Consider the following 25,937-nt stretch of genomic DNA (forward strand, 5'->3'; position numbering starts at 1 on the left):
GAAGACAACTTTCAGGAGGTTCTCTCCTTCCACCATGCGAGTCCCAACGACTGCGCCTTTAACCCGTTGAGCCATCTTACTGAGTAACTATAGTATCATGTATTTGTCTATCGTCGGTAGTCATTCTGTTTCCTATTGCTATCCCTTAGCGACTGTTCACATGCAGTTCTGTCCATCCATCTGCCAAGCTGACCAGCTTTGCAGTGTGTCACAGAATGAATATTGGCCTTGACATTCCTGTATCCTAGGAAACTCCCCAGTGCGGGGCAAACCAGGACTGTCTGTCCATCTACCCTTATCCAAGGCATTCTGCAATCGACCCATTGGCACACAGCCCATCAGTTACTTCAACTACAGGACTAGCTACCCTTCTCACCCAGGACAACGCCCCGCCTCTTCCCCACCCCTCGCCCATTCAGGAAGCCGCCCGAAGCGAATCCCGGCGCCCTAGCAACAGTCTTTCATGCTGCCCAGTCCGCTTGCGCGGCTTCAGGTGCGAGCCAATAGCGAGGGGCGTCGGGAGCGAGGCTGGGGGGCGGGGCCGAGCGCGGCCGCAGCCATTTTGGTGGAAGAGAAACAATAGAACGGAAGCGTCGCGGGACTGGGCTGTGGCCGCAGGTAACGCCCGCCCCGCACGGCCCGTGGCCCTGTCACCTCGGGGCTCAAGGGGAGAGGTTTTTCGGTTCTGTTAGCGGCCGGGCTCCGTGATCCCTGGGAGGTTTTCCAGATGATTTGGGAAAGGGGTTTTCTTGCTGTCATTGTGAAGCGGTCTCACCCTTTTTTTGTGGAGTCATTTTTTTTTACCTATTTACGGGGGGCATTGCATTTTCTAGTCACTGGGGAGAGTAGCGTTTCCCATTGGGGAGGCAGAATCTTTCCCCCGGCATTGGGGAGGGTCTACTGGAACTGGGGGATGGGAATGGGGGCAAGAGACGACGACAGTGCCTTTCTCCGTTTTTTGAAGTGGTCTCCCTGGGTCTTCCGGTGGGCAAAATCTCTTATCCCACAGAGGTCCCCCGAACACGATCTCCTTGGTCTTTGAGGATGGGGTCTTTATCTTTCGATGAAGGGGTCAACCCGGATCCTCAGGTACTGTTACCTGGGCCCGCAGATGTGCAGCCATTTTGGGTGTTGAACGTCAGTTGTGCCTGGCAGCCCCTATTTGATAGGGGAAGAGGGGGTGATCTGCGAATCCAACCTTACTGTCTTTTTTTCACCCCTCTTCTTCTTCAAAACCTTAAAATGATCAGAAGATGTGGTTTTTTTTTTTCTCCTATGCCGATGCTCCTACCACGAGTGGGATTTTGTTCACCTTTGATAACAAGATTGCATTTATCTTCTGCATCCTGCCTAATCACTTGATTTTTTTGGGGGATTTTAATTTTTTTCAAATATCAAGAAAGCTGTACTAGCGGAAAAATAAGTGGAAAATGTAGGAACTGGTGAAATCTAGTGCTCTTCTTACATGCTAAAGGAAATAGAGCTAATCATCGAATGTAAATAAACATTTTGTTAGTAAAATGTACATAGAACAAGACAAAATAATTTCAGATATTTGTAAGAAAAAGTACTGAAGGGATCCAGAGGCAGTGGGAGGGGGGATGAGGGGACCAGTGGGTTGGATGTGGTCAAAATACATTGTATACATGTTTGGAATTGTCAACGATTATTTATGAAAATAAAAAGACCCAAAAGAAAGAAGCCCTGAAAGTTTTGAAACAGCAAATATTGTGCAAACCTTTTGAAAAATTTAACCTTCTTTGTTTACAGTGTTTTTGTTGATTTTCAGTATTTAAAATGTTTGCTGTGTTTACATTTTCCCTGGGATAACATTTTAAGAGATGGGACATGCTTATTTACCAAGTTGTTGCTGTGGAGAGTGTGTAATTGTAGGGTTTTGTTTTAATTTTAGCCGTTGTCGCAGATAGAAATACAAAATGAGTACTTATGTTTGGTGTGAACAGGCCATCTGATTGCCTACTAAGTTTTTTTTTTGGAGATCAAGTTGGTTGAACTGTTAGAGTGTTACTCATACTGGTTTACCTACCTGCATTCTAATTTTCTGTTAAGAGTAGAATTCAAGTACATCAGTAGCAGTAGCATGTTACCATTGTCGAAACCAGTTTATCATATGTAATAGATTTCTTTGGTGCTTTGGAGTTTCCTAGGAGACAGATTTTGGACTTTACAATCAAGTATCTGAACATTAGAATGTGCCAGGAGTAATTGCTGACTGATGAAACTTAGTTTCCTCTGCAGAGGATGTCAGGGCCCTTTTGTAAGCCCCTGAGATGTCACTGGTATCCAGGCAACAAGGATGAGTTTGAGCCTTCCTGAGGCCAGCATGTTGAGGTGAAAATTTTCCATTGTTGGCTCATAAAGAGGATGCACTGGGGAACTACTTTCCCTTTTAAGAGAAGAGGTTTGTTTGTTTGGGACAGGGTCTCTCATTCTGTAGCCTTAGCTGGCCTGGAACTCACTATCAGTCTGGCCTTGAGCTCATAGATCTGCATGCCCCTGCCTCTTGTGTGCCAGGATTAGAGGTATTTGCTCCTACTGCTGGCAAGGGAAATCATTTCATATCTTGGATTGACTATCTTACAAATAGACCACATTTTTTTTATGATAGAAAATAATCAGAAAATGACTTTAGTATAATTACATTTTAAAGCATATTTTTATTTTATTTTACTTTATTTTTGAGACAGTTTCTTTACATCACCCTTACTGACCTGGAACTTGCTTGGTAGACCAGCTGGCCTCAAACTCAAGATCTGCCTACCTCTACCTCCCGAATTATATTGTCCTGAGGCACCACACCTGGCTTTTTTTTTTTTTTTTTAGCGTATTTTGTCTTTATGAATGTACACCAGAGGGCACAAGATCCCATGGGACTACAGTTGTAGACTGGTGGGTGCTGGAAATTGAACTCAGGACCTCTGGAAGAATAAACAGTGTGCTTAACCATTGAGCAACATCTTCAGTCCTTTGCCTCACTCTTTACTTCTACTAAAAAAGTAGAAGAAAGCTGAATTTTGAAGGGTACATATCCCAGAAATGTTTTTGTTGTTTTGCTTTGAGTCTCAGGTCCAGGTTTTTAGAAGCCATACTTGAGTGATGTACCCATAGCCCCAGAAATGTAACTTTGTTTACACATTTTAGTATATGGCTCTGAAGACAAGAAGTGTGGGGTTGAGAGTGAATCCCATTACTCAAAAATGAGGCAGGAGGACCACAAAGTCTAGGATTGCTTGTACTCTGTCTCAGGAGGAAAAAGTAAAAGCTAGCTATTCAGTCTACAGTACTCGGCTTAACATCTTGTAATTCCTTTTTAAAGGTCTCCTATATATTGGCCCATCTGAAGTTTTTACTTCAGATTTGTTTAAATCAAGGGTCCAGATCAGCTCATGGCATTCTGAGCTGGCTCTTTTGTCTCTTCAGTTTTCCTGTGCTCCTCTGTCTTCTTGTGATAAGTTTATTGAAGCAGCTGCAGGATTAGAGCCTCTGGATTTTGTTAACCATTTCCTGTGCTTATTGACCTTTGGCTGTGGCAAGTAGCCACGTTTGAGGCTTCACTCTTATTAATCAATCCTTCATGTGAAGAAGTTGGGAAGCAGCCACCAAGACATATTCAGCTGTGTTGCAGACCTGTGATTCCAGAGAGAATTCTAAATTCAAGCTCAGCCTAGGCAGTGTAGGAAGACCTTCATCTTTAAAATTTTTTTAAATCTATTTTTATTCTGTTTGTGTATAGTTTGTGAGAAAGACAGAGTACTCATGGAGGTCAGACAGCTTGACTATTCTGGATCGATCAGTTTTCTTTCTCTGTTTGCAGGAGTTTCAAGGATCAAATTCAAGCTGCTAGGCTTATGCAGCAAGTACCTTTCTTTATCCACTGAGCTATATCTGGCCCTTGAGGGTTTTTGTTATTTTGTTTTCTTTTTCCACCAATATGAAATTTAGTTTAGGCTCAAATAGTAAGGAGGATTGTATATCCAAAGTCTAGTGATATGATCAGTATCTACAGAAACTTTTTCAAAGAATAAAAATGCTAACAGCTACAATTACTATTAGCATTCCTGTGCTGGAACTCTATGGTACATACTTCATTCCTGTTTTCCATCTAGTTTCTGTCGGGAGTCTTGTACTACTCACCTTGCTCTGCGCTGATGGATTTCAGTCCTCAGGTTTCTTGAGTCTTCAGTGTCTGGGAGATTGCACTTCAGTGTCTGCTTTCTAAGCTCCTGAGTGTACCCAAAATCAGCCAGGATCTGTTCTACCTGCTTTCTTCTTTCAGTTCTAGGGATATAATCCAGGGCCTGTGCATGCCAGACAAATGGATTGACCCTGAATTACATGCTCCCATACACACACTTTTAAAATTAATTAATCTATCCATTCATACATACATCTTTTATTTATTTTATTTATTTATTTTAGTAAAGACTCTGGAAACTTCCTCAACTGGTCTTGAACTTCCCCTGTTTCTGAGGCAGCCCTTGAGCTTATATCCTCTTGCCTCAGCCTTCCTAGGAGCTGGGATTACATGACTGTGCCATTAAAGCCAACCTTTTCTGTCTGATCTGTCATGGAAGATTTATAAAACTTTCTGCTCAGTTTGGATTGTTCTTAATACTTACAAGAGAAATCCACAGTTAATCAGAGTGTGAAAACATAAATGTTTATGTATTCATTAATCTTACCATTCATTTAAAAATGGTCTAAAGCCTTTAAGCTATACACACCAAGAAAACTTTGACTATTTCCATGTTACGTTTTGTTTTACATGTACTTTATGCTTATTGTAACTAGTAAGATTCCAATGCATACTATCAAACCTTTAAAAAAAATTAAGTACTGACAAAAATATATTCATATAGTTTTATGCCAAAATGCCTTTAAAAATCCGTACATGTATCTCTTTTTTTTTTTGTTGTTGTTGTTTTTAAATAAAATTGTAAGGAAAAAAAAAAAGGTCTAAAGCCAGGTATGGTAATAATACCCCCATTCTCTGAGCACTTGGTGGGGGAGGACTGAGGCCAGTCTGAGCTGTATAGCAAAACTCTGTCTCAGAAAAAGAGAAGTTCAAATCTAAAGAAGGAAGAATAAAACTTGTGTTTTAATGGAATAAAATATGTTATAGATCAAAAAGCAGACTCCTGGCCTGGTAATTGCTTTTTCATTTTGAGGAGAGGAATGAATGTAAGCAGTTGATTTCAGGGTGGGATCTCACAAGGCTGGACTTGGGGATGGGTGCTTCCTTTCTTCTACTGACCTTATGATATGTTTGGCTCCAAGTCTGTGGGCCATATCACTCTCTTAAACCCCTCCATTCTAGCCCACAGTACCCAGCCATTCCTTGTCTTGAGCTTTGTGTTTCTCTTCTAGGTGGGGCTGTTTTAGGGCCAACAGCCTTTCCAAACTCTAGCTGCATGTGATGTCCAATGGGCTGCAGGCACTTGTCTCTGCACCATTGGGGAATACAAAACTATTGCATCACCCTTCGATGATTATTTTAGGAGAGTAACAGACTGTTTTTGTTCTGTAAGTATAAAATGAACACTGAATAATGATGTTTTCTCTAACTGCTCTCCCTATTCAAATTTTAATTTTTTATTTTTTAATACTATATTTTGAAATAGTTTGGTAGAAACAAAAATTTTTAACATAGCTGTACAAAAAGGACTTCCGTTTTGTTTTTTTGAGACAGGGTCTAAGCATGTCACCCCAGCTAAACTTGCAATGTAGACCAGGCAGAGTGAGCTTAGAGAGATCTGCCTGCCATGCACACCCAGCACTTTATTTCTTGAGATAGAGTCTCACTTAAGAGAACATGTCAGCCTTTTGAGTCTTGAGACTAAAGGTGTGACCCGCTTGCTGCCTGCCACCCAAATTCTTACCCATCCCAGTCTTGAATTATCTTTACACAAAACTCCCAGATATCTGCTTGCCTCTGCCTCCCGAGTGCTGGGGACTAAACTCATGTGCAACCATGCCTGGCTGCATATTTGAATATGGGGCTCCAGGTCCTGCTTCTTTTGGTCTTCATAGGATTTGTGTAGGGCCTTCAGTGACTGAAGAGTGACTTCCCAAGGCCTCATGCGTGATATCATCGTTTAGTTGGGATGTTCCGTCATCTGCATTTAGAACTGTAAGCCCAAGGTAAAAGTCCTGGAACATTTGGGATATAGATCTTTTTGGGGTGCCAGGTGGTGGCCATTCATAGGCACTGTGACCTAAATAAATATTGATGGGTATGGTTAACTGGTCATGGAAGGCTTAGGAAAGGAAGGGTCAGGAATGGTATTTGTTTCTCAAAAAGAGTTTTTACTTTGGAAGTTACATAATCTCCTTGGGATAAGAATAGGAATGAGTGAATGAATGAACGAATGAATGGATGAGAGCATATATAGGCACATGGGCATACCAAATGATGATGTCAAAGTAGAAGTGCTCTATTGGTATTTAGTCCTCATTCCTCAATTTGGTTTTCCTTGACCTACTGCTCTCCTCACAAGACTACGAATATAGATGGATTTGTTTTACTTGAAGTAGACTTTAAAGATGGTTAGATGGTTTAGAAGTCCAGGATTTGTGAAGGGTCATTGGCAAGTGGTTCTGTTTAGGACATAGTTCTATGAATGGTACAGTCTTAGAATTTTTCTCACAAGGCTGGCTTTGTTTTTCTTTTTCTGGTTTGTTCCTGGAAGAAAACTGACTGTCCACAGGCAGAATGGATAATAAAAACTGGACAGTGAACATGTAATATTTTTGTAAAGCCTAGAGGTACAATATTTGCTTGAAGGTGGTCTCAAGACGACCCAGAGGAAGTTACTAGAGTTGTCTGAGGCACAAGATTTGGTTGCTGCATAAGGCTTACCCTTGTTCCAATTCACTGGGGGTGCTGGCTGGAGCATGTTGGGGTTTACTGTCATAAAGTCCACATCATTTTGGTACCCTTTGTTTCAGATTTGGGATTAGGTGAAGCACTGAAGACAGGAAACAGAATCTTGTCTGAAGCTGGTGCCATTTCTTAGGATGTCACCCATGGTCCTCTTAGCTTTTCCATGCTTTGGTACACACACTTTTTTTTTAAAATAAGTAAACTTGTAGAAAATGAATACCCAGTCTTGGAGCCTAGAGACTGAGTTTGTACAGGGCTTTTGTGCCTTGTCTCTGTTCCTGCTGCCTCCTGGAGGTTCATAGACTGCTATGGATGAGGAGACCCTTAGAGCAAGCAAAGAAGCCCTGACTCCTTCAGGTGAGAATGATTCTGCTGTTCTTAGCAGTGAGTCTTTGATTTCAGGCACCTGTTGTTTTTCTGTGACTAGACCTGGATAATAAGTACCTCATGTCCACACCTGTAAGGATAGTAATCAGTACCTCTCCCAGAGAGTTGTAAGAATAGAGGAGCCATGTAAACAGTAAGTGTTTAATAAATAGGAGCTCATGGTGGTTCAGGCGTATAATCTCAGCACTCAGGAGGTCAGAGCAGGAGGATGGTGGTTTTAAAGCCAACCTGAGTGACATAGGTAGACTCTGTTTCAAAACAAAACATGGCTGGGAATGTTTTCCTAATATTGTGTAAAGCCCTGGATTCAATCCCCTATATACAAGCTGTGTAGTGCTCACCTATAATTCCAGCACTTAGGAGGTAAACTTAGGAGGATCAGAAGTTCAAAGTGATCCTCAACTACTTAGCAAGTTCAAGGCCAGCCTGGGCTACACGAGATCCTGTTTCAAAGAAAGCAAAACCCCAGCACCTCTTGTTTCTGTTAAAATCATGTCCTATTATTATTAAAGGCTGAGAAGTTGGTTGTTTTCTCCTGTGCCTTACATATACCTGGGTCATAATCTTCACTTGTGAAAAATGTGAACCATTTCTCACAGACCCAATATGGAGTGAAGTTCTTAAGCTCAAATTTAGTGCTATATCAGTGTTACTTTGTAGGTAGTTTAAAAACCTTGAAGAGCTGGGAAGCTGTCTTTGGTTTTTATATCAATTTTGGGAATATTCTGAATACTCCACCATTCTGTTTTTTCTCCTGGTGTTAAAAGTAATGTATGCTCAGAATTAGTATTTAAAAGAGTTTCAAATACTCTATCCATGTGGAGATCAGAAGACAACTTATGAGGGTCAGTTCTTTACACTAGGTTCCAGGAATTGAACCTAAGAGGTCATACTCAACTGCAGACACCTTTACCCACTGAACCATGTTTTTAAAAAATTATTTTTAAATATTTATGTGCATGGGTGTTTTGCCTACTTATATGCGTGTGTACCACTTGCATGTCTGGTGCCTGAGGAAACCAGAGAGGGTGTCCATCCCCTGAGACTTGGGTTACAGACGGTTGTAAGCTAACATGTGGTTGCTGGGAATTGAACCCAGGTCTACTGGAAGAGTAGCCAGTGCTCTTAACTGCTTAGCCATCTCTCCTGCCCCTCATTTATCTTGCCAGCCCCATCTCAACATTTTAAATGGACGGTTTTTTTTTTTTTTTTTTTTTTTTTTTTGTGACATAAACTGGTACAATACCTACTTATTCTGCCTCCTTCGTTCCTTCGTTCGTTTCTTTCTTTCTTTCTTTCTTTCTTTCTCCTCTGCTCTTCTCCCTCCTCTTTCTCCTTCCTTTTTTTCTTTGTTTATGAGATTGGGTCTTGGTATGTAGCCCAGACTGGCCACTCACTCCCAATCTGGCCACTGACTCAAGATCTTTCTACCTTTACCTTCTGAGAGTTAGAGAGTACCACTGACCCTTCTAACTAGTACTTTTTTGTAAGTCTTTATAGTTCAGACAATAGAGATTACATAGCTTGTGTGTGTGTGTTTTGAGATCATTCTCATTCTGTAGCTCTGCTTGGTCTTGAACTTGTGTCAGTCCTCATGTTTCTGCCTCCCAAATGCTGGGATCACAGGTGTGTGCCATTATGCCTGGTTGGTAAAATTCCTTCTTTTGTTCATTTATATCATGGATTGTATTCCATTTGTTGCCTCTATGGAAATTCAGGAGATGATAGATTTTTTTTCCCAGGTCAACTTTCTGAGACACCTAGCCTACAGTTGCCTGGCAGACTTATTGCTGGAGAGGCTTGCTGTATATACTTGAGAACAACTCATGGCGTTGCTTTACTTTACTTGCAAAATAGGATTTTCTATCAGTGACATTAGAACACCCTGATCTCCTTGAATCTTTGTGATTTAATAAACAAAGAACTTCTGAATGCTAGTTTATTTGTGTTAAACTATAATTGAATAGAAATTTTACAGTTATATTTTCAGAGGTGATTCTTTTGAACAGTTGTCTTGCTTGATTTTCCACAAGAAAGGATTTCCTAAAAGGTTATTTGTTGTAATTTTAAGAGTTCGGGTTTGGCTAGATGTGGTAGAGTACACCTGTAATTGCAGGAGGATCACTGCAAGTCTAAGATCATCCAGGCTATATACAGTGAGACTGTCTCAAAATATAGAAATGTTCCAGGCAGTGAACATACCTTTGATCCCAGCACTGGAGAAACAGAGTCAGACAGATCTCTGAGTTCAAGGCTAGCCTGGTCTACAGAATGAGTTCCAAGACAAGCCACAGCTACACAGAGAAGCCCTGTCTCAAAACACAAAACTAGCTACACAGAGAAGCCCTGTCTCAAAAACCAAAACTAGACTAGACTAGACTAAACTCTCAAAAACCAAAATCACCAGGTAGAGTGGTGCAGGACTTTAATCCAAGCACTTGGGGTGAGGTTTGGGTAATGGACAGAGGAAGGCAGATAGATACCTGTGAGTTTGAGGCCATCCTGTTCTACATAGGGAGTTTGAGTTTAAGGCCAGCCAGAATTACAAATGAGATCCTGTCTTAAAAACAAAACACCAAGAGCTTGGGTTTTTTCCATGGAATGTTTCCATACCAGCAGATCCTAGACCAGTATTCAGGTGCAGGTGTCTACATTTGTACTTGTTAAGACTGACTTGATAAATTGGCAGTAATAAGTGCAAAATAAGACTGGTTTGTGCTTGGGATGTAAAGTGCAGAACCTCACCAACCATAGTCACTGCATCTTTGTGTGGGTTTCCCTTTGCATCCTGATGGTCTGTGATAATAGATACACAGGTATGGTAGTGATTTGAGGCAGTTCTGTGGAATACCTGTTCTATGCTGCTGGAGTTTATTGTTTGTTTTGTATTCTGGAGATTCAAGAGTACACCAGAGAGCTAAAATGTCTTCTATCAGACTGGAGAGATGGCTCAGCAGTTAAGAACACTGGCTGCTTTCCCACAGGACCTAGGTTCAATTCCCAGTATGATGGCTCAACTCTCTGTAACTCCAGTCCTAGAAAATCTAACACTGTCTTGCAACCTCTGTGCTAGCACATGGTGCACAGACACATACACAAGCATTCATACATTTAAAATTAAAAACTTAAAAAAAAAATTCTGGGCTGGCATGGTGGTGCACACATTTAATCTCAGCATTTGGGGAGAAGCAAACAGATCTTAGTTTGAGGCCAGCTTGTTCTGTATATTGAGTTCTAGGCCAACCAAAGCTATATAAGGAGACCCTGTCTCAGACAAAACAACAACAACAACAAACATAGTCCACAGAACTTGTTTTCATGCAGAGATGAGAAAAGGAGACAGAATGTATAAACACAGTATGTTATATGGTGACAGGCAAGGAGGAGAAAGTCAAACAAGGGTCATAGGCCAGTGAGGCTGAGGCAGTGTGGGGTTATTACTGTGGCTCAGGAAGATTTCAGGTGACATCTGTACTCATCTCAGCTATTCAGGAGGCTCAAGTAGGAGGATCATGAGAGTCTACTGAGGCCAGCAGGAGCAGCACAGTAGAACACCCCTCCTCCCCCACCCTCTCACTGGAAATAGAGCCTGGAAAAAGCCAAGTATATTGCCCTTGCATAATGAGGTAAAAGCTGGGTGCAGCGGCATAGATTCTGATCCTGGCTAGCAAGTCTGAAGGATTGTGAGTTCAGAGCTAGCCTGGGCAACATCACACACACACACACACACACACACACACACACACACACACACGTGCATGTGTGCTCTCCCCCCCCCCCCCGAAAAAGAAAGGAGGGTAGGTAAAATGGCTCAGTGGTCAAGGCACTGATGCCAGTCTTGACCATTGGAGTTCAGTCCCCAGAGCTCACCACTTAGTAGAAGGAGAAAACTGACTCCCAAAAGTGTTCTGACCTTTGCACACACCCTGTACTATGCCCACAAGCACATAGTTAATGAATAGGTGAATTAATGTAATTAAAAATTTTTCAGGGAAAAAAGTTGAGGCTCAGAGATATGTCCAGCCTGAACTACAAGGCAAAGTCCTGTCTGAAAAAGAAAAGGGAGGTAAGACTTGAGGAAGAAGAGATTGAACCAGGTATTATCCACATGTCTATAATCCTCGTACTTGGGAATCTTAGGCTGGAAGGTTATGAGTTCAAAACCAGGCTGGGCTATGTAGATAAGCTATCTCAAAAAATACACATAAATGTATGTGTGTGTGTGATTGTATAAGTATTTGTGTATGTATGAATGTATGTATATAAAAACTAGGAAGATGATATAATTTTGACCAAGATAGTAAGTAACCAGGCTGACCTAGGCATGTGTGACTGAAGATGCAGAGAGAGGCAACTCTTAAGTCCATGATTTAATGAGTTCCTTGCAGATTTATCCCAGGCACATACTCTTCAGGCCACCCACGACTCCCTAAAGTTTCTGGAGCCTCAGTCAACTCTGTCCTCTGCTTTGGCCTGTCAGAACTGTTTACTTGTTTTATGTCACTGTGGATTCTGTGGCTTTGTACTCCTAGCAGCAGTGTAGGAGAGTGTCAGCTTTGGACTGTGTCAGGTGTGCTGAGCAGATGTTTAGTGGTGCCCCCAGCTCTCCTTGTGGAGATTTGAATGGAAAGGCTTGTTTTGAACCGTGAGGCCATATTACCTCACACAGTCCCCCATGACGACCTGACCCTGGGGCTTTTTTGAGGCAGAGTGAGTGGCTCCTGTGGATCCCACTTGTTGTCTCATTAAGTAAATTCCTAAGGAGTGAGCTAGGAGCCCAGGGGCTTTAGTCTCAGGTGTTCAACTTGCAGTACTTAGAAAAGAAAAGAAAAGAAGAAAAAAAGATTAAGGCACTGTTTATGTAGATCCTTAAAACTAATGGTTAATTGAATTGGGGTGGGCTGTGGGCATACTGTCATGTTTTAGGGTTTTAGGATGGGTCATTTTCTGCTTTTACCTGTAGTTTTGTGAACTGTGAGCCAGTATGGAAAGCCAAAACAACTGCTAAATTAGAAGCCAGGATTTTGTTGGTCTTCTTGGTCTCTCTAGACTGCAAGAGTTTTACAGTAACCATTACTATTCCAGGACTCTTGAAAAACAGAGCCTTAGGCTTTGGATGTTTGTAAATCACTGGCAGGCTAGGCACTGTGGTGCATACTTGTGACTACACAGCATTTCAGAGTCTGAGGTGGGAAGATTGCTGAAAGTTTTAGGTTATATAGCAAGGCTCTGCTTTATTAGAAAAAAAAATTTAGTAACCTTCTACTCAAGCTGCCTGTGAAACAGAGAGAAACAAGTGAAGCAGAGTGCAGGCCTCTTTGGGCTTTGCTCCTGAGATCTCAAGGGAGAAAGTTAATGGGCTTTGTAATGCTTGGGGAAGTACAATGTACTTAGAACAGAAGCACCTTCCTTACTGAGACCTGCTGCACAATGAAGTCAAACAACCAGTTACTGCTCTTGGTGGTTACAACTGGAGGAGCAGAGGTCTACTTGAAGTCTATTTTATGAACCAGAAAATGATCCCTACAGGAAGAAGGGAACCAAGGACTGGAGTTGCTCCTCAATCAACCGAGTGACAAGTCTAGCTCCACTTCACCACAGGCTAATCAGTTTTCTAATTCTGATTCATGTTTGGAAGTTTTCTCTGTCACCAGATTTGGCTCAGGCAAGGGAAAAAAAAAGAGTTGGGTGAGGAGACTGTGCAGGTGGCAAAGTAGCCATTTATGTCTAGCAACTAATGCACACTTTGGAGACCTAGAGGAGGTAGAGAGCCTTGCGGGCCTTTCAGCCTCTGTCCACACCATGTACAGTACACCACACTCTACAGAGATGCCCTGGAATCATTTGAAAATTTTCACTGGAGGGTAGATGGAAAGATAGATACTCTTCTTAGTTGAATAGTGTAAGTGTGTGCACGTGTGTTGCAGTGCACTTGTGCCACGCATGTATGCATACATGTTTATATAGATGCATATGTGTATATAGGGACACAGTATAGAATCCATAGGTCATTCCCTGGTGTTTTTCTAGGAATTGTTCACCTTGGTTTTTAAAGTCAGGGCCTCTTGTGCTAGAGCACCCTGATGAGGTTAAGCTCTCTGGCCAGTGAGCCCCAAGATTCATCCCATCTCAGCCTCCCCAGCACTGGGATTACAAGCATGATTTACCAAGTCAAGTGTTTGTGTAGGTTGTGAGTTCTGGGGATTTTATTCAAGTGCTCAGTTTGATAAAATTATTGCTCCAGTCTGGTTTTTTTGGGGCTGGGTATTTAAAAACTATTATTAGTGCTCTTCCTTCTCCCCCCCCCTTGCCCCTTCTCTCCTCCTTCTCTTCCTTCCTTTCTCTCCATGTGCTCATGGCCGGCCTCTACTCCCCTACTTCTCTCTTCTCTTTCTCTGCCTCTACTACCCTCTTAACTCCCCCATGACCTGAATAAACTCTATTCCGTACTAAAAAAAAAAAAAAAAAGAAAACGATTATTAGTGTATATGTGATGTGTATTTGTATGGGCACTGATGTGGAGACCAGAGAAAATTCTCTGGAATCTGTTCTCTCCTTCCACCGTTACATGGTTTCTTTGGACAAACTCAGGACATTGGCTTGTATGTTGGGCTTATATGGACAGTATTGAGCCATCTTTTTTTGAGGGGGAGGAAAATGGTTTCAGGAGACTTGGAAAATTCTTGTTTAGTTTAAACTGGCCTTGAACATGTGGCTGTCCTCTTACCCCAGCCTCCCAACTGTGGGCCTGCCTGGTACCTAGCATTACTCTTGGAACAAAAGCAGATTTATATCTTGACAAAGACTTTGGATTGTGTTTCCAAGGCCTGTGCATTGGGGAGCATGCTGTACTCTGTTTAATAAGTATGATCCCTGACCTATGTGATTCTGGCATCTGATCATGAGTCCAGTGGCTTTCCTTTGGTATCGATTTCTCAGGAAGTCTGTAGAAACAGAAAGGTTAAGTCCTGAGGGGTAACAGGACCCCATCTTTTGAAGAGAGGTGGTTGGAATACTAGAATGTCAGTATTCTTTTTATTCTTTGAGCCTATATGACAGCTTGCTTCATGGGGAAAAGAACACTGGAATAGGTTAGACTTTCTTGCTTTACCAAGCTCAAACTGTGTCAGAGAATGTATGCATTCCTATAGACAGATTGCCACAACTTTGGTTTAAAGGTGTGCCTCAGCATTTGGTGATCAGGATAGAACTGATAAAAATAGTTGGTGACCTAGAACACTGTGTATCTTTTTAAATGGAGTTAGCCAGCTTCAATCAGTTGTTTTTAGATACAGACGTTAATCATTAAAGCGGGTTCAGAGCTCCATTGCTAATAAGGTTAATGGGGCTTGGCTTTGGCTTTGGGCAAGGGGCAGTGTTTGTGGACACCCTTCGAGAGTAAATCGTATTAAACAATACGTAAATTGGTTTTTCCTACATTAAAATCCACTTTATAAAAATATAATTAGAGTAACTTAGGAACCATTTAGCTTTAAACATCACAACCTTAATTATAAAATTGTAAGGTTTTATCTGAATAGTGTGTTGGAAATTGTGCTTTTACGCCATTGTGGCTTCGTGTTTTGCCTGCTGTGGTGCCGGGTTTGGTAGTTTAGGGGCCCCTGGAGCCCAGTCTTTCCCCATCAGTATCTGCCCCGCCCATACTTACCTCACCTCCCTCCCAGTGTTTGTCTCTCCTTGAAGAAGGCGGGGCAGGGGTAGGCAGTGTGGGCGGAGCCCTATGTAAGCTCAGGCTGTTTGTCTTCCTGTTGAGTAGACCAGTGACTGACTGTTGACTGACGACTGTAAGGAGGTTCCCAGGCTACTTCCAGACCTCATGTCATTGTGTTTGCTTCCGCCAGAGTGCCCTGGCCTGCACAAACCAAGGAGCAGAGATCAAACAGGAGGCTGTAAGGAGAGACAGTAAACGGAGGACGAGCTGGCCTCTGGACCCCGCTGCCTCCCCTTTCTCCCTGCTGCCTGTGTCCGGAGGATGAGCCCAGCCTTCAGGACAATGGATGTGGAGCCCCGCACCAAGGGCATCCTGCTGGAGCCCTTTGTTCACCAGGTTGGGGGGCACTCATGCGTTCTCCGGTTCAATGAGACAACCCTGTGCAAGCCCCTGGTTCCGAGGGAGCATCAGTTCTACGAGACCCTCCCAGCTGAGATGCGCAAATTCACTCCCCAGTACAAAGGTGAGCCCCCAGCTGCTAGAGGGGTCACCAGACTGCTGAGAAGTAAGGGATTGTGCCGGTGGAAGGGCCTGGCAGCGTCCTGGGAGCCCTCCCCCCCTCCCATTTACCCTTTTGTTTTCCTCCTCCTCCTCCTCTTGGCCCTCAGCCCAGCACCTCACCCTCAGTTTTCAAGCCCTGGTAAGATTGCTCAATTGTTTTGTTTTCTGGATTTGCTTTGAGTTTGTTTTTAGTAGAAGTATAGTTATTTTTTTATGTTCAGGTGTCTCTTGCTCAAGGTAACCCATAGTCCCCATGTGGGGACAGTTCGGGAAGACTTTAGGAGGATTATACACAGAATTCTTGCTGCCTGCTTTTTGTCCTCCAGGAAACCAGAAGCCCTGGTGATTAGGTAGGCTGGGAGCAGGGTTGAGTCAGATGGAATGCAGGAGTGGGAGGATTGTACAATCAACTCAAGCCCTTTGCTGTTACAGAATGTCCCCAGAATTGCTGTGTGAAGGCAACGCTTTGATTCACATGTAGTGACTTTTAATCTTTTTATAATTATACTCTGAGGGAACGTCAGCCACCAGCATGGTGAGGTTTTTCCTGGGGAAGGGAGGAATCTTTTGTGAATCAGAAGAGAACTCATTAAGTTCATTTAAAATGTGCATTTCCTGTATAAAAAGAGCAGGACAACTTAGATTATCCTGGGACAATTGAAAATTCATTCTTTAATGACAGGGTGGACTGGGATACCTCTCTACTTGGAAATGCATGTGGTGGGACTGGGGGTGTTGGGGACCCTCACTTGGTCCTTTTCTGTTATTTTTTCCAGGACAAAGCCAAAGTTCCCTTGTTAGCTGGCCACCCCTGCCCCGTTTTTATTCCCTTGGTCGTTCCTTATGCCCACAGGGAAGTGTGGTCCCCTGACACCCCCTCCCGCTCCTCTGCGCCCAGAGGTGGGGCCACCTCAGAAGTGTCATCTCTCTCTGAGCACGCATTCCCCTGCAGCAAGCAAGCGGGCGGGCAGCAAGGACTGAGCAGATTGAGTGATCGTGGGGCAGAGAGGCCTAGGAGGAAAGGTGTTCAGCCAGTCGGTTGTAAGGCGCTCGTCGGCACCGCTGAAGTGCTCCCACCTGACAGCCCCTTCCTCAAAGACTGTGCAGTTACACATGGCAGGTCCTAGAGACTCAAAAGGGAGAGCTGCTTTCAAGGCTACCATGTATCTGTGTTCCTGCCCCTCATCTGCTGGTGTTCATTTTGTTCTTTTGTGACACAAACTACAAAAAACAATAAACGAGTAACTGAGAAGGACAAAGGGCTTGTTGCCCACCATATAGGTGCTTCTGGAAGCCTTTGCCAGGGTGTCTGTGCTGTGTGGATTGTTTGCTGCTTTATTTTGCTTTGCTTGCCCAGTCTGCCCTCACCCTCAGTGCCTTCACCTGAGGGCACACCTGTGTTCCCCTGCAGTCAGGCTCTGCTTTAAAGCAAGCCTCCAGGCCGTCGCAGTTTCTGTTTAGGGCATAAAAACTTTCATAAGCTTTATAGAGCAATGTTTTTGTGTCTCTCTTGGGACTAGAAGAGTTACATAAAAATTAATAAACATTTTCATGATGGAAAAATGTGTCTTGTAATTCTTTGGCCCTTGCTTTCCCTTGTTGAGTGCATTAGAGAGGAAGTCTCTCGGCCATGTTTGCTCCCTAATTGCTTGTCTTGTATGGTGTCACTTCTTTCTAGCTGTTTTGATATTTGTTAGGTTTGCAGATGAGTTTGGGGCCTCTGGCAACATAGAGACTAAGGAACAGGGTAAGAAACAAAACAAATGTTACAATCATGTTATCTAGAATGCATTTTTCTGTGGAATTTAAAAGTTGTTTCTGCTCCTCCCCCCCCTTTCAGGTGTGGTATCAGTATGCTTTGAAGAAGATGAAGACAGGAACTTGTGTTTAATAGCATATCCATTAAAGGGGGACCACGGAACTGTGGATATTGTAGACAATTCAGACTGTGAACCAAAAAGTAAGCTGCTAAGATGGACAAACAAAAAGCATCATGTCCTAGAAACAGAAAAGAATCCCAAGGACTGGGTGCGCCAGCACCGGAAAGAGGAGAAGATGAAGAGGTGGGTGAAGCCTAAGAGGCCATGTTGGGGTCTTGGTTATAACCTGAGTTCCTGCAGCCAGCAGCTCAGGGTGGACCTGTAGGTGATGGGGTGGCTGTCTCTAATTGGCTTCAGACTAGAACATGCCATTTAGCATAAATAGCAGAAGTGGCAATTATAAAAGAAATTGACTCATTCCTTCCACAATTGCTTTGTGCCAGGCCACAAGCCGACTGGAGCCATTCTTTTACTTTAGGTTGCTTGCTAATGGTGGGAAACAGAAAGATCAGTTAGCCTTTGCAAAAGTGAGGGCCCATGTGGGCAAGACCATAGACGTCCCACAGGTTGGCAGAATTTTTGAGAATATAAAATAAAGTGTAAAGTATGTAATGTGGTTAAGTAGACTGACTAATTCCAGTCTAATTTCACTTCACTTTTCCCCAGTCCCTAGAATCAGGTGACCTTATGGACCAGTACCTGGAAGTAGGGAATGAAGGCTGCCTACCTCATAAGTTGGGGAGGAAAAGTCATTGTTGCATCTTGCTATAGAAATTGGTGGTAGACTGCTCCCCTTTACAATTTTTAATCAGCTTTCTAAAGTATACACATGATAAAATCAAATAAATTTCCATCACTCTGGGAATTTGCTTCATTATTCTTTCATAATTATTTTTGATAATATATTATGATTTATCAAATCCTTATTTCTTTATAGCCATAAGTTAGAAGAAGAATTTGAGTGGCTAAAGAAATCTGAAGTCTTGTACTACAGTGTAGAAAAAAAGGGAAATGTAAGTTCCCAGCTTAAACACTATAACCCTTGGAGCATGAAATGTCATCAACAGCAGTTACAGAGAATGAAGGAGAACGCAAAGCATCGAAACCAGTACAGTATCCTTTGTAAAGGCTCTTCCTCCCCTGAGAGGGGGAAGCAGCAAGGGGAGCTTGGAGAGAGAACTTGGAAAGCAGGTTGGGTAGTTGGTTGGTTTGTGATATGGGGTCTGTGTACAGCACAGCTGGACCAGAGCACTCTCTACTTAATAGGCTTACATGTGCCTGCCACTGCTCCTTCCTGAAGTGTTTCATTCTAGGGGTGTGGTATGTGTGCTCGCATGTAATATGTACCACCGCATAAATGAAAGAGGGTCAGAGGGCAGCTTGCAGGAGTCAGTTTTCTCCTTCCACAAGCAGGTTCCTAGGATTGAACTCAGGTCGTCAGAGGTGACCTTGTCATCAGGTGCCTTGGTTTTGTTTTGTATTAGCTGTGGTTAATTTCCTCTGTTAGAGTTGTGCCCGGGGTAACTGTGATAATTGGGCAGCTGTCACATCTCTTAGGAATAGAACCTGGTTTCAGAGTACAGATAAGAGCAAAGGTTCTCTGAGAACTGCAGAAACTGTCTTATACAGGATGGTTTCCAAGAGGCTGCTGGTCCCTGTTTGCAGACTCCTGTGGAATGTATCACAGACTTTTGTCTGTCCACTGAGAGGAATGAACCTGCTACAAAAGCAGTACAAAGAAAGGACCAGGATCCTTTTCTTCCCCTTTCTGCTAAGTTATCATTCACTGGCTTGTATGCTTTGGTTTTTGCACCCAGACTTGAATTTGGTTGCGGTCAGGAGAACGGCTTGTAGGAGTCTTTTCTTTCCCTCAGTTGGTCACCTACTGAACCACCTCACTGCTACCTCTCCCCCTGGCATATCTCTCTCTCTCTCTCTCTCTCTCTCTCTCTCTCTCTCTCTCTCGTCATATGATTAGAAATTTCTCAGAATTTTTTAAATTAGAAAAACTATTAAAAATAGAATTCTTAATTACTCGTCATTCAATCTCATGATTATGTGCATCTGCTCCAGAGTTCTACAACTGACATTTTTTAAATTAGATTTTTTGAGATTATAATTACTTCATTTCTACCTTCCTTCTCTTCCCTTTGAACTCTCCCATCTACTACTCCTTGCTCTGTTCAAATTCTTGGCCTCTTTTTTCATTGATTGTTGTTACATGCCTATATGTATGTGTATGTATACACATTTTCTAAGTTAGATCTAATATAGATATAATATTGTTAATACAAATATATGTCATATATATTTCTAAATATAATCCACTCAGTCCGTATAATGTAACTTGTTTGCATATTTTCACAGCTGACCATTTTGATATTTGATAACCAATTGTTCTTTTCTGGGAAAGATTATTTTCTGACTCCCAGCATTCCTTAGCTGTAGTCCTTTGTATAGCATTGAGGCCTGTGGACTTTACTGTGTCCACTTTAACATATCTGTCGTCATTGTCCTTGTTGAGCTCATGTGTAGGCAGTCATGTTGGTGAGATTTTATGAGTGTAGCTTCTGACATACCTGAGGACACAGTCTCACATTGAACTTTCTAATCCTCTGGCTCTTACAACCTTTTTGCTCCTTCTTCAATATTCTCTGAGACTTAGGGGCAGGACTTGTTTTGTAAATGTTGGGGCTGGGCTCCATAACTGCATTTTGATTGGTTGTAGTTTTCTGAGAAGAGAAGTTTTCCTAGAAGTGAGGGCTACAGTTATCATATTAGATCTTGGGGACAGATGACAGCTTTTTTCTTTTTTGGTATTAGGGATTCATTAATCTAAACAAACGCTCTCACCACTGGGCTAACTTAGGTAACCTACCCTTGTTCAGTTTTTAATTATTTTTCTAAGTTTGTTGTTAAGTAAGTCTGAGATATAGCATGTGATCTGTTTATACCTTATCATGTATCCCCAAAAGGTAAAAATATTTTAGTATGAGGATCAGTTTGATTCCCAGCATTCATGTAACAGTTGGACACACCTGTAATCTCAGCACTGGGAGGCAGACACAGGAGGATCCCTGGGGCTCATTAGCTAGTCACTCTAGCCAAATCATTAAGTACCCCAGGTTCTGTGTAAGACCCTATCTCCAGTGAATGAATGAATGAATGAATGGAAAGTGATGGAAGAAGACAATAGCCTCAGCCTCTGCTCTCCACACAATGTCAGTGTGTGAACATGTACACATGCAGGAATGTGTGCACACATCCACAAAAATATTTTAAAACATTGATACCATTTTATTTATCAACATGGAGAGTTATTCTTTACTACAAAATACCTATTTCTCTGAGTGGTGGTGATGCACACCTTTAATTCCAGGATTCGGGAGGCAGAGGCCAGCCTGATCTGTAGAGCAAGTTCTAGGACAGCCAGGGATACACAGAGAAACATTGCCTCAAAAGTGGTAGGTGAGGAGTGGAGAGACAGAATGAATGCCTATTTCATGTTCATATTTTTTCTACTTCTCTCAGTAAATCTTTTTTTTTTTATTATTGGTTAGTTTAAGGGACAGACCCATAGAGAGTTTGGATTTGAAGTGTTTGTGACTTTTAAAATATTATTTCCATTTTTTCTTTTTAGAGATTTCTTGCCAGAACGAGTAAATGAGGGTCAGGACTAGGAAGGTGTCTCTGTGGTTAGAAAAGGCTTATTTTTCTTTGTAAGCACAAAGACCTGGTTTGGATCCCCAATACAGAACAATCGGCATGACAGCATAGGTCTGCAACCATCAGTGGAGGGCAGAGACAGGAAGACTCCTGGACTCACCGGCCAGCTGGTCTAGGCAATTAGTGAGTTCCAGGTTCAGTGAAGCAACTTGTCTCACAGTATAAGGTGGGAAGTAATAGAGAAGGCATCCGACATCTAGAGTTCTTCTACACTAACACATGCATGTGCACATTCAAAAGTACATGGAGTGTCCCATGATCTGGATTTTACTGAGTACATCTGTTTAGTGTCTTTTACATAAGATCTTTTCTCTTTGAAGTAAGTTGTTATTTAGATCCAAAGGCTTGATCAGATTCAGGTTCAGAATTGATCAGATTCAGAACAAGAATCCTTGGGAATTCCGAGTTGTCCATTAGGAAGCATGGTGTTTAGCTTTGTTTTTTTGTTGTTTTAGATCCACATTTTTCAACAGGTGATTTTCTAATTTTGTTAGTCATTAGCTGGAATTCTACAAGGAATGACCTTGAGTTACAGTTGGAGAGATGAAGTGTTTGCCTTCCCTTGGTGACTAGATATTTGGAATAACGAGTAAGTGGGTCTTAATCCTCCAGAGGTATCCATCACAGTGAGACTTATAGCATCATTTCTAATACATGAGTTAGGCATATTAGATAGATTTTTATCAAGTACAGGCTTTGTTTGTGGTGTTGGGAATCAAACCTGGGGCCTTGGGCATGCTTACTGAGCCACATCTCTAGCCCTACAACTGTTATCTTTACTGTTAACCTGAATGTCCCATGTTTGACAGTCTTTAATGTTGTCCTTTCTGGTTTGAAAAAGATGGTCTAGGAGATGACTGTGTATATTTGCTTTCCCAGAAACTAACTTAAGAACGTTTTTGTTAAAAGGTGTTTTAGTTGGATTGATGAGACGTACTCATATGTAATAAGTATAAACAAATAAATAATATAAAAATATTTTTTAAAAAGATGTATTTATTTTAGGTATATAAAATATACTGTAGTTGTTTTCACACACACCAGAAGAGGGCATCAGATCCCTTTAGAGATGGTTGTGAGTCACTGGTTGCTGGGAATTGAACTCAGAACTTCTAGAAGAGCAGTCGGTGGTGCTCTTCTTAACCACTAAGCCATCTTTCCAGCCCAACTTAAACTTTTTAGAGGCAGAAATCAGTAAAGATTTTCTCTAAAGAACTAAAGAATAAATATTTTGTGTTTTGTAAGGCATATAGTCTATTGTCACAACTCCACCACTACAGCAACAACACCTTAGATACTAATATAAATGAACCAGTGTAGCTATGTTCTAATAAAACTTGGAAGTTACTTGAAGCCAAACCTTTTAAAGATATTTTTATGTATGATACATGTGTGCATGTGTGTGTGAGGGTCAGCAGATGCCATGGTAGCTGTAGAGACTGGAGAACAGCCTCAAGTCAGTCCTCACCTTCCAACTTACTTCTCTGTACTTACTTACTTACTTCAGGCCATCCATTTCAAACTTGCAGGAAATTCTTCTGCCTTCACCTCACATCTCATCTTAAACATGCTGGGATTACAGATGTATGCAGCCATATCCAAATTTTATATGGATTCTGAGCATCCAAACAGGTCATCAGGATTGTGTACAAGCAAGCTATTTTACAGCTTTGACCATGATGTTCCTAGGTCATAAAGTATTGTATATTTTGATACATATGATAAAGTATTATATACTTTGCATTAAAAATATAAAATCTGAGCTGAAAAGATAGCTGTGTTTAAGAGTTCACACCACTATTGGAGAGAGACCACTAAATTAATTCCCAGCATCCATCTAGGTGGCTCATAACCACCTGTAACTCCAGCTCAGAGAATCTGAATCACTCTTTTAGTACTGACATACACAACCCAATACAGAGATACACGGACTTTAGAAAATCCTCCCTCCCTTTCTTCCTTCCATTTTTTTTTTTGTTTTTTTGTTTTTATTTATTTATTTATTTATTTATTTATTTATTTATTTATTTATTTTTGTTTGTTTTGAGACTGGGTCTCTATATGTAGTCCTTGATGTTCTGGAGTTCTACTATGTAGATCAGGCTGACTTTGAACTTAGATCCTCTTGCCTCTGCCTCCTGAAGACTAAGGTTAAAGGTGTACACCACCATGCTGGCTAGAAATCTTTAAATAAAATGACAATACTAATAATTGGGTATGGTTGCACGTGCTTTTAATCCCAACATTAAAGATGCAAGTGGATCTATTACTTTTAGGCCAGCTGGGTGAGGCTCTGTCTCAATTTACCAAAAGAATTTAAAAAAAGGAAAACAGGCTATGGCTCAGTGTAGAGTACTTACCTAGAAGGTACAAGGCCCTGTCTCCAGCCCCTGTACTCCAGAAATGTAAAATCCATTCCTAGGTTATAAACTTATAAAACTGTGGGCTATAGTTTACTGATTTCTCTTCTGGGCAGCACTGGTTCCTGATAAATAGGGAATGGTGAAATGGCATTCTGGGCACTCAGAGCCAAGCATGGTCACACAGGCCTGGAACCCAGACATGAGAATCACTGCATGTCCAAGGACAGTCTTGTCTACAAAGGGTGTTCAAACTATCTAGGGCTGTTTGTTCTTTCTAGACTTGGCTAGTTAGCAGACATTTTTACAATTCAAGTAGATTTTCATACTCATATTCATAGTGCATATTTCAGGCTCCAGGATTTATCCATCTTATTTGCTTTTAACACTTATAATTGAAGACAGTGTGCTGTTAGATTATGATCTTTTACCAAGCCGAGTTCAGGAAAATTGTATGTGTATCTCTGGTTGGGGGCCATAGGCGTTGGTTGAGCCCACACACTGGCTGTTCTATTTATCCTAGTTTTCTGACAAACTAAGGAGGGATGCCTCAGACCTCTCTTCAGCCCTGGACTCCCTCCATAGGAGACATTAATAAAGCTAATGAATGGAGTGTCCTGTGGGCCTGGTCTTCCATGTGCTGATAGTTCCCTCTGGGCTATTGCCCTTAACCACTCAGAATTCATCTTACTGGAGAACCTGACTTCCCGCTATGAGGTGCCTTGTGTCCTGGACCTCAAGATGGGCACACGCCAGCATGGTGATGATGCTTCGGAGGAAAAAGCAGCTAACCAGATCCGAAAATGTCAGCAGAGCACATCTGCAGTCATTGGTGTTAGAGTGTGTGGCATGCAGGTGAGTGTGCTCAGATATTATGAGGAAGTTCACTGTGGCATAGTATTCTGAAACGCTTGTAAGAGTTCAGATTTGGGATACATCCCCCTTGGAACTCCTCCCACTCAGTCTCCCCTACTTTACCCTTAATACACTCAGTATGCTTCATTTAAAACAACAAACAGACTTAGTAGGTATACATCTCAGTAGAGAGTGCACCTAGCATGCATGAAGTTGTGGGTTTGGTACCCAGAATCCAAAACAGCATTTCAGCTGGCTGAAGATAAGCTCAATGGTAGAGTTTGCCTTGTATACACAAGGCCATGGATTTGACCTCCAGCATTAATGAGAAACATTACAGATTGAAAAAAAACCAAACCCTAGGTTTGGCCTTACCTGAGTTTGGTGCTTTCTAGTTAAAAAGAAAGCATATATGCCTACTTGAGCCTCCTGAGGCTAGTCTGGGTGGCTGGGTCCATAGTATGTATCCATATACTAGGATACAAAGTTAAATCACCTCTGTTGGTCTAGTTGCAGAATAGGGGCTTGAGTACAGTGACTGAACCTAGGTGATAGGGCCCATTCTCTAGTGGGTCCTGTGTGCCTAATACACTCAGGTTACAGGATTTCATCAGCCAGTCATCACCTGCATTCACCCAATGGGTAGAGGTCTTGAAATAGCCCTTTGACCATGACTTGCTGGTCTTTCTTACAGGTGTACCAGGCGGGCACTGGGCAGCTCATGTTCATGAACAAGTACCATGGGCGGAAGCTTTCTGTGCAGGGCTTCAAGGAAGCACTTTTCCAGTTCTTTCACAATGGGCGATACCTGCGCCGTGAGCTCCTGGGCCCTGTGCTCAAGAAGCTAACTGAGCTCAAGGCCGTGTTAGAGCGACAGGAATCCTACCGCTTCTATTCAAGTTCTCTACTGGTCATTTATGATGGCAAGGAATGGCCAGACGTGACCCTGGACTCAGATGCTGAGGACTTGGAGGATCTCTCTGAAGAGTCGGCTGACGAATCTGCTGGTGCCTATGCCTACAAGCCCATTGGTGCCAGCTCAGTGGACGTGCGCATGATCGACTTTGCACACACCACCTGCAGGCTGTATGGCGAGGACAGTGTGGTGCATGAGGGCCAGGATGCTGGCTATATCTTTGGGCTGCAGAGCCTGATAGACATTGTCACAGAGATAAGTGAGGAGAGTGGGGAGTGAGCTTGCTGGTTATCCCAGTACCTGAGAGACTCTGTGTCCCCCTACAGCTGTGCTGTTGGGAAGCAGGCCAGTATGGCTATGTGTTGGCCTCTGCAGCCTGGAGCTGATAGACAGTGGCCCCTGTGACACCCCCCTCCCCCAGCCTGAGCCGGCCCCAAACGTGTTCAGAGCCTTTTATTTATTTTAACTATTTCTTCAACATTCCACATTTGATGATGCAAATACCTCTTTCTTCCCTGAGTGTAAATGTTCTAATACAGATCTTTTTTGTTTATTGTATACAGTGATGCTGTCATTCTTTCTAAGAGCATGCAGACTCCCTCCCAGCCTGCAGAAGCCTTACCTTGTATTGTGGTCTTCCAGACCCACTCATTACAAAAGTTTTGTCTGGTGTCCTAGTCTAACACTCCTTAGCCAGGTCACTGGTTTGTGCTGGCTAGGTCTCTGCCTTACACAA

The 25,937-nt window shown here is 42.4% G+C and overlaps 1 protein-coding gene across 1 annotated transcript; it reads left to right on the plus strand.

Moving 5' to 3' along the window:
* Positions 1–533: 533 nt before the first annotated feature.
* Positions 534–25,759, plus strand: IP6K2 (inositol hexakisphosphate kinase 2). The gene is made up of 6 exons (XM_080934544.1): positions 534–618; positions 15,154–15,486; positions 17,365–17,587; positions 18,282–18,457; positions 24,110–24,285; positions 24,980–25,759. Exons 2-6 carry the CDS (start codon positions 15,285–15,287, stop codon positions 25,478–25,480), a joined length of 1,278 nt encoding a protein of 425 aa, XP_080790670.1. The 5' UTR covers positions 534–618; positions 15,154–15,284; the 3' UTR covers positions 25,481–25,759.
* The last annotated feature ends 178 nt before the right edge of the window (positions 25,760–25,937 follow it).

This window comes from Micromys minutus (genome assembly GCF_963924665.1).
Source record: "Micromys minutus genome assembly, chromosome: 21".
Lineage (NCBI taxonomy): Eukaryota > Metazoa > Chordata > Mammalia > Rodentia > Muridae > Micromys > Micromys minutus.

What these genes read in the sequence shown, in the direction of transcription:
- IP6K2 (XM_080934544.1), top strand. Translation starts at nt 15,285, where the DNA reads ATGAGCCCAGCCTTCAGGACAATGGATGTGGAGCCCCGCACCAAGGGC. An exon ending in ATTCACTCCCCAGTACAAAG is followed by an intron (nt 15,487 to 17,364) that starts GTGAGCCCCCAG and finishes CCCCCCTTTCAG; the next exon opens with GTGTGGTATCAGTATGCTTT. An exon ending in AAAGCATCGAAACCAGTACA is followed by an intron (nt 18,458 to 24,109) that starts GTATCCTTTGTA and finishes TTAACCACTCAG; the next exon opens with AATTCATCTTACTGGAGAAC.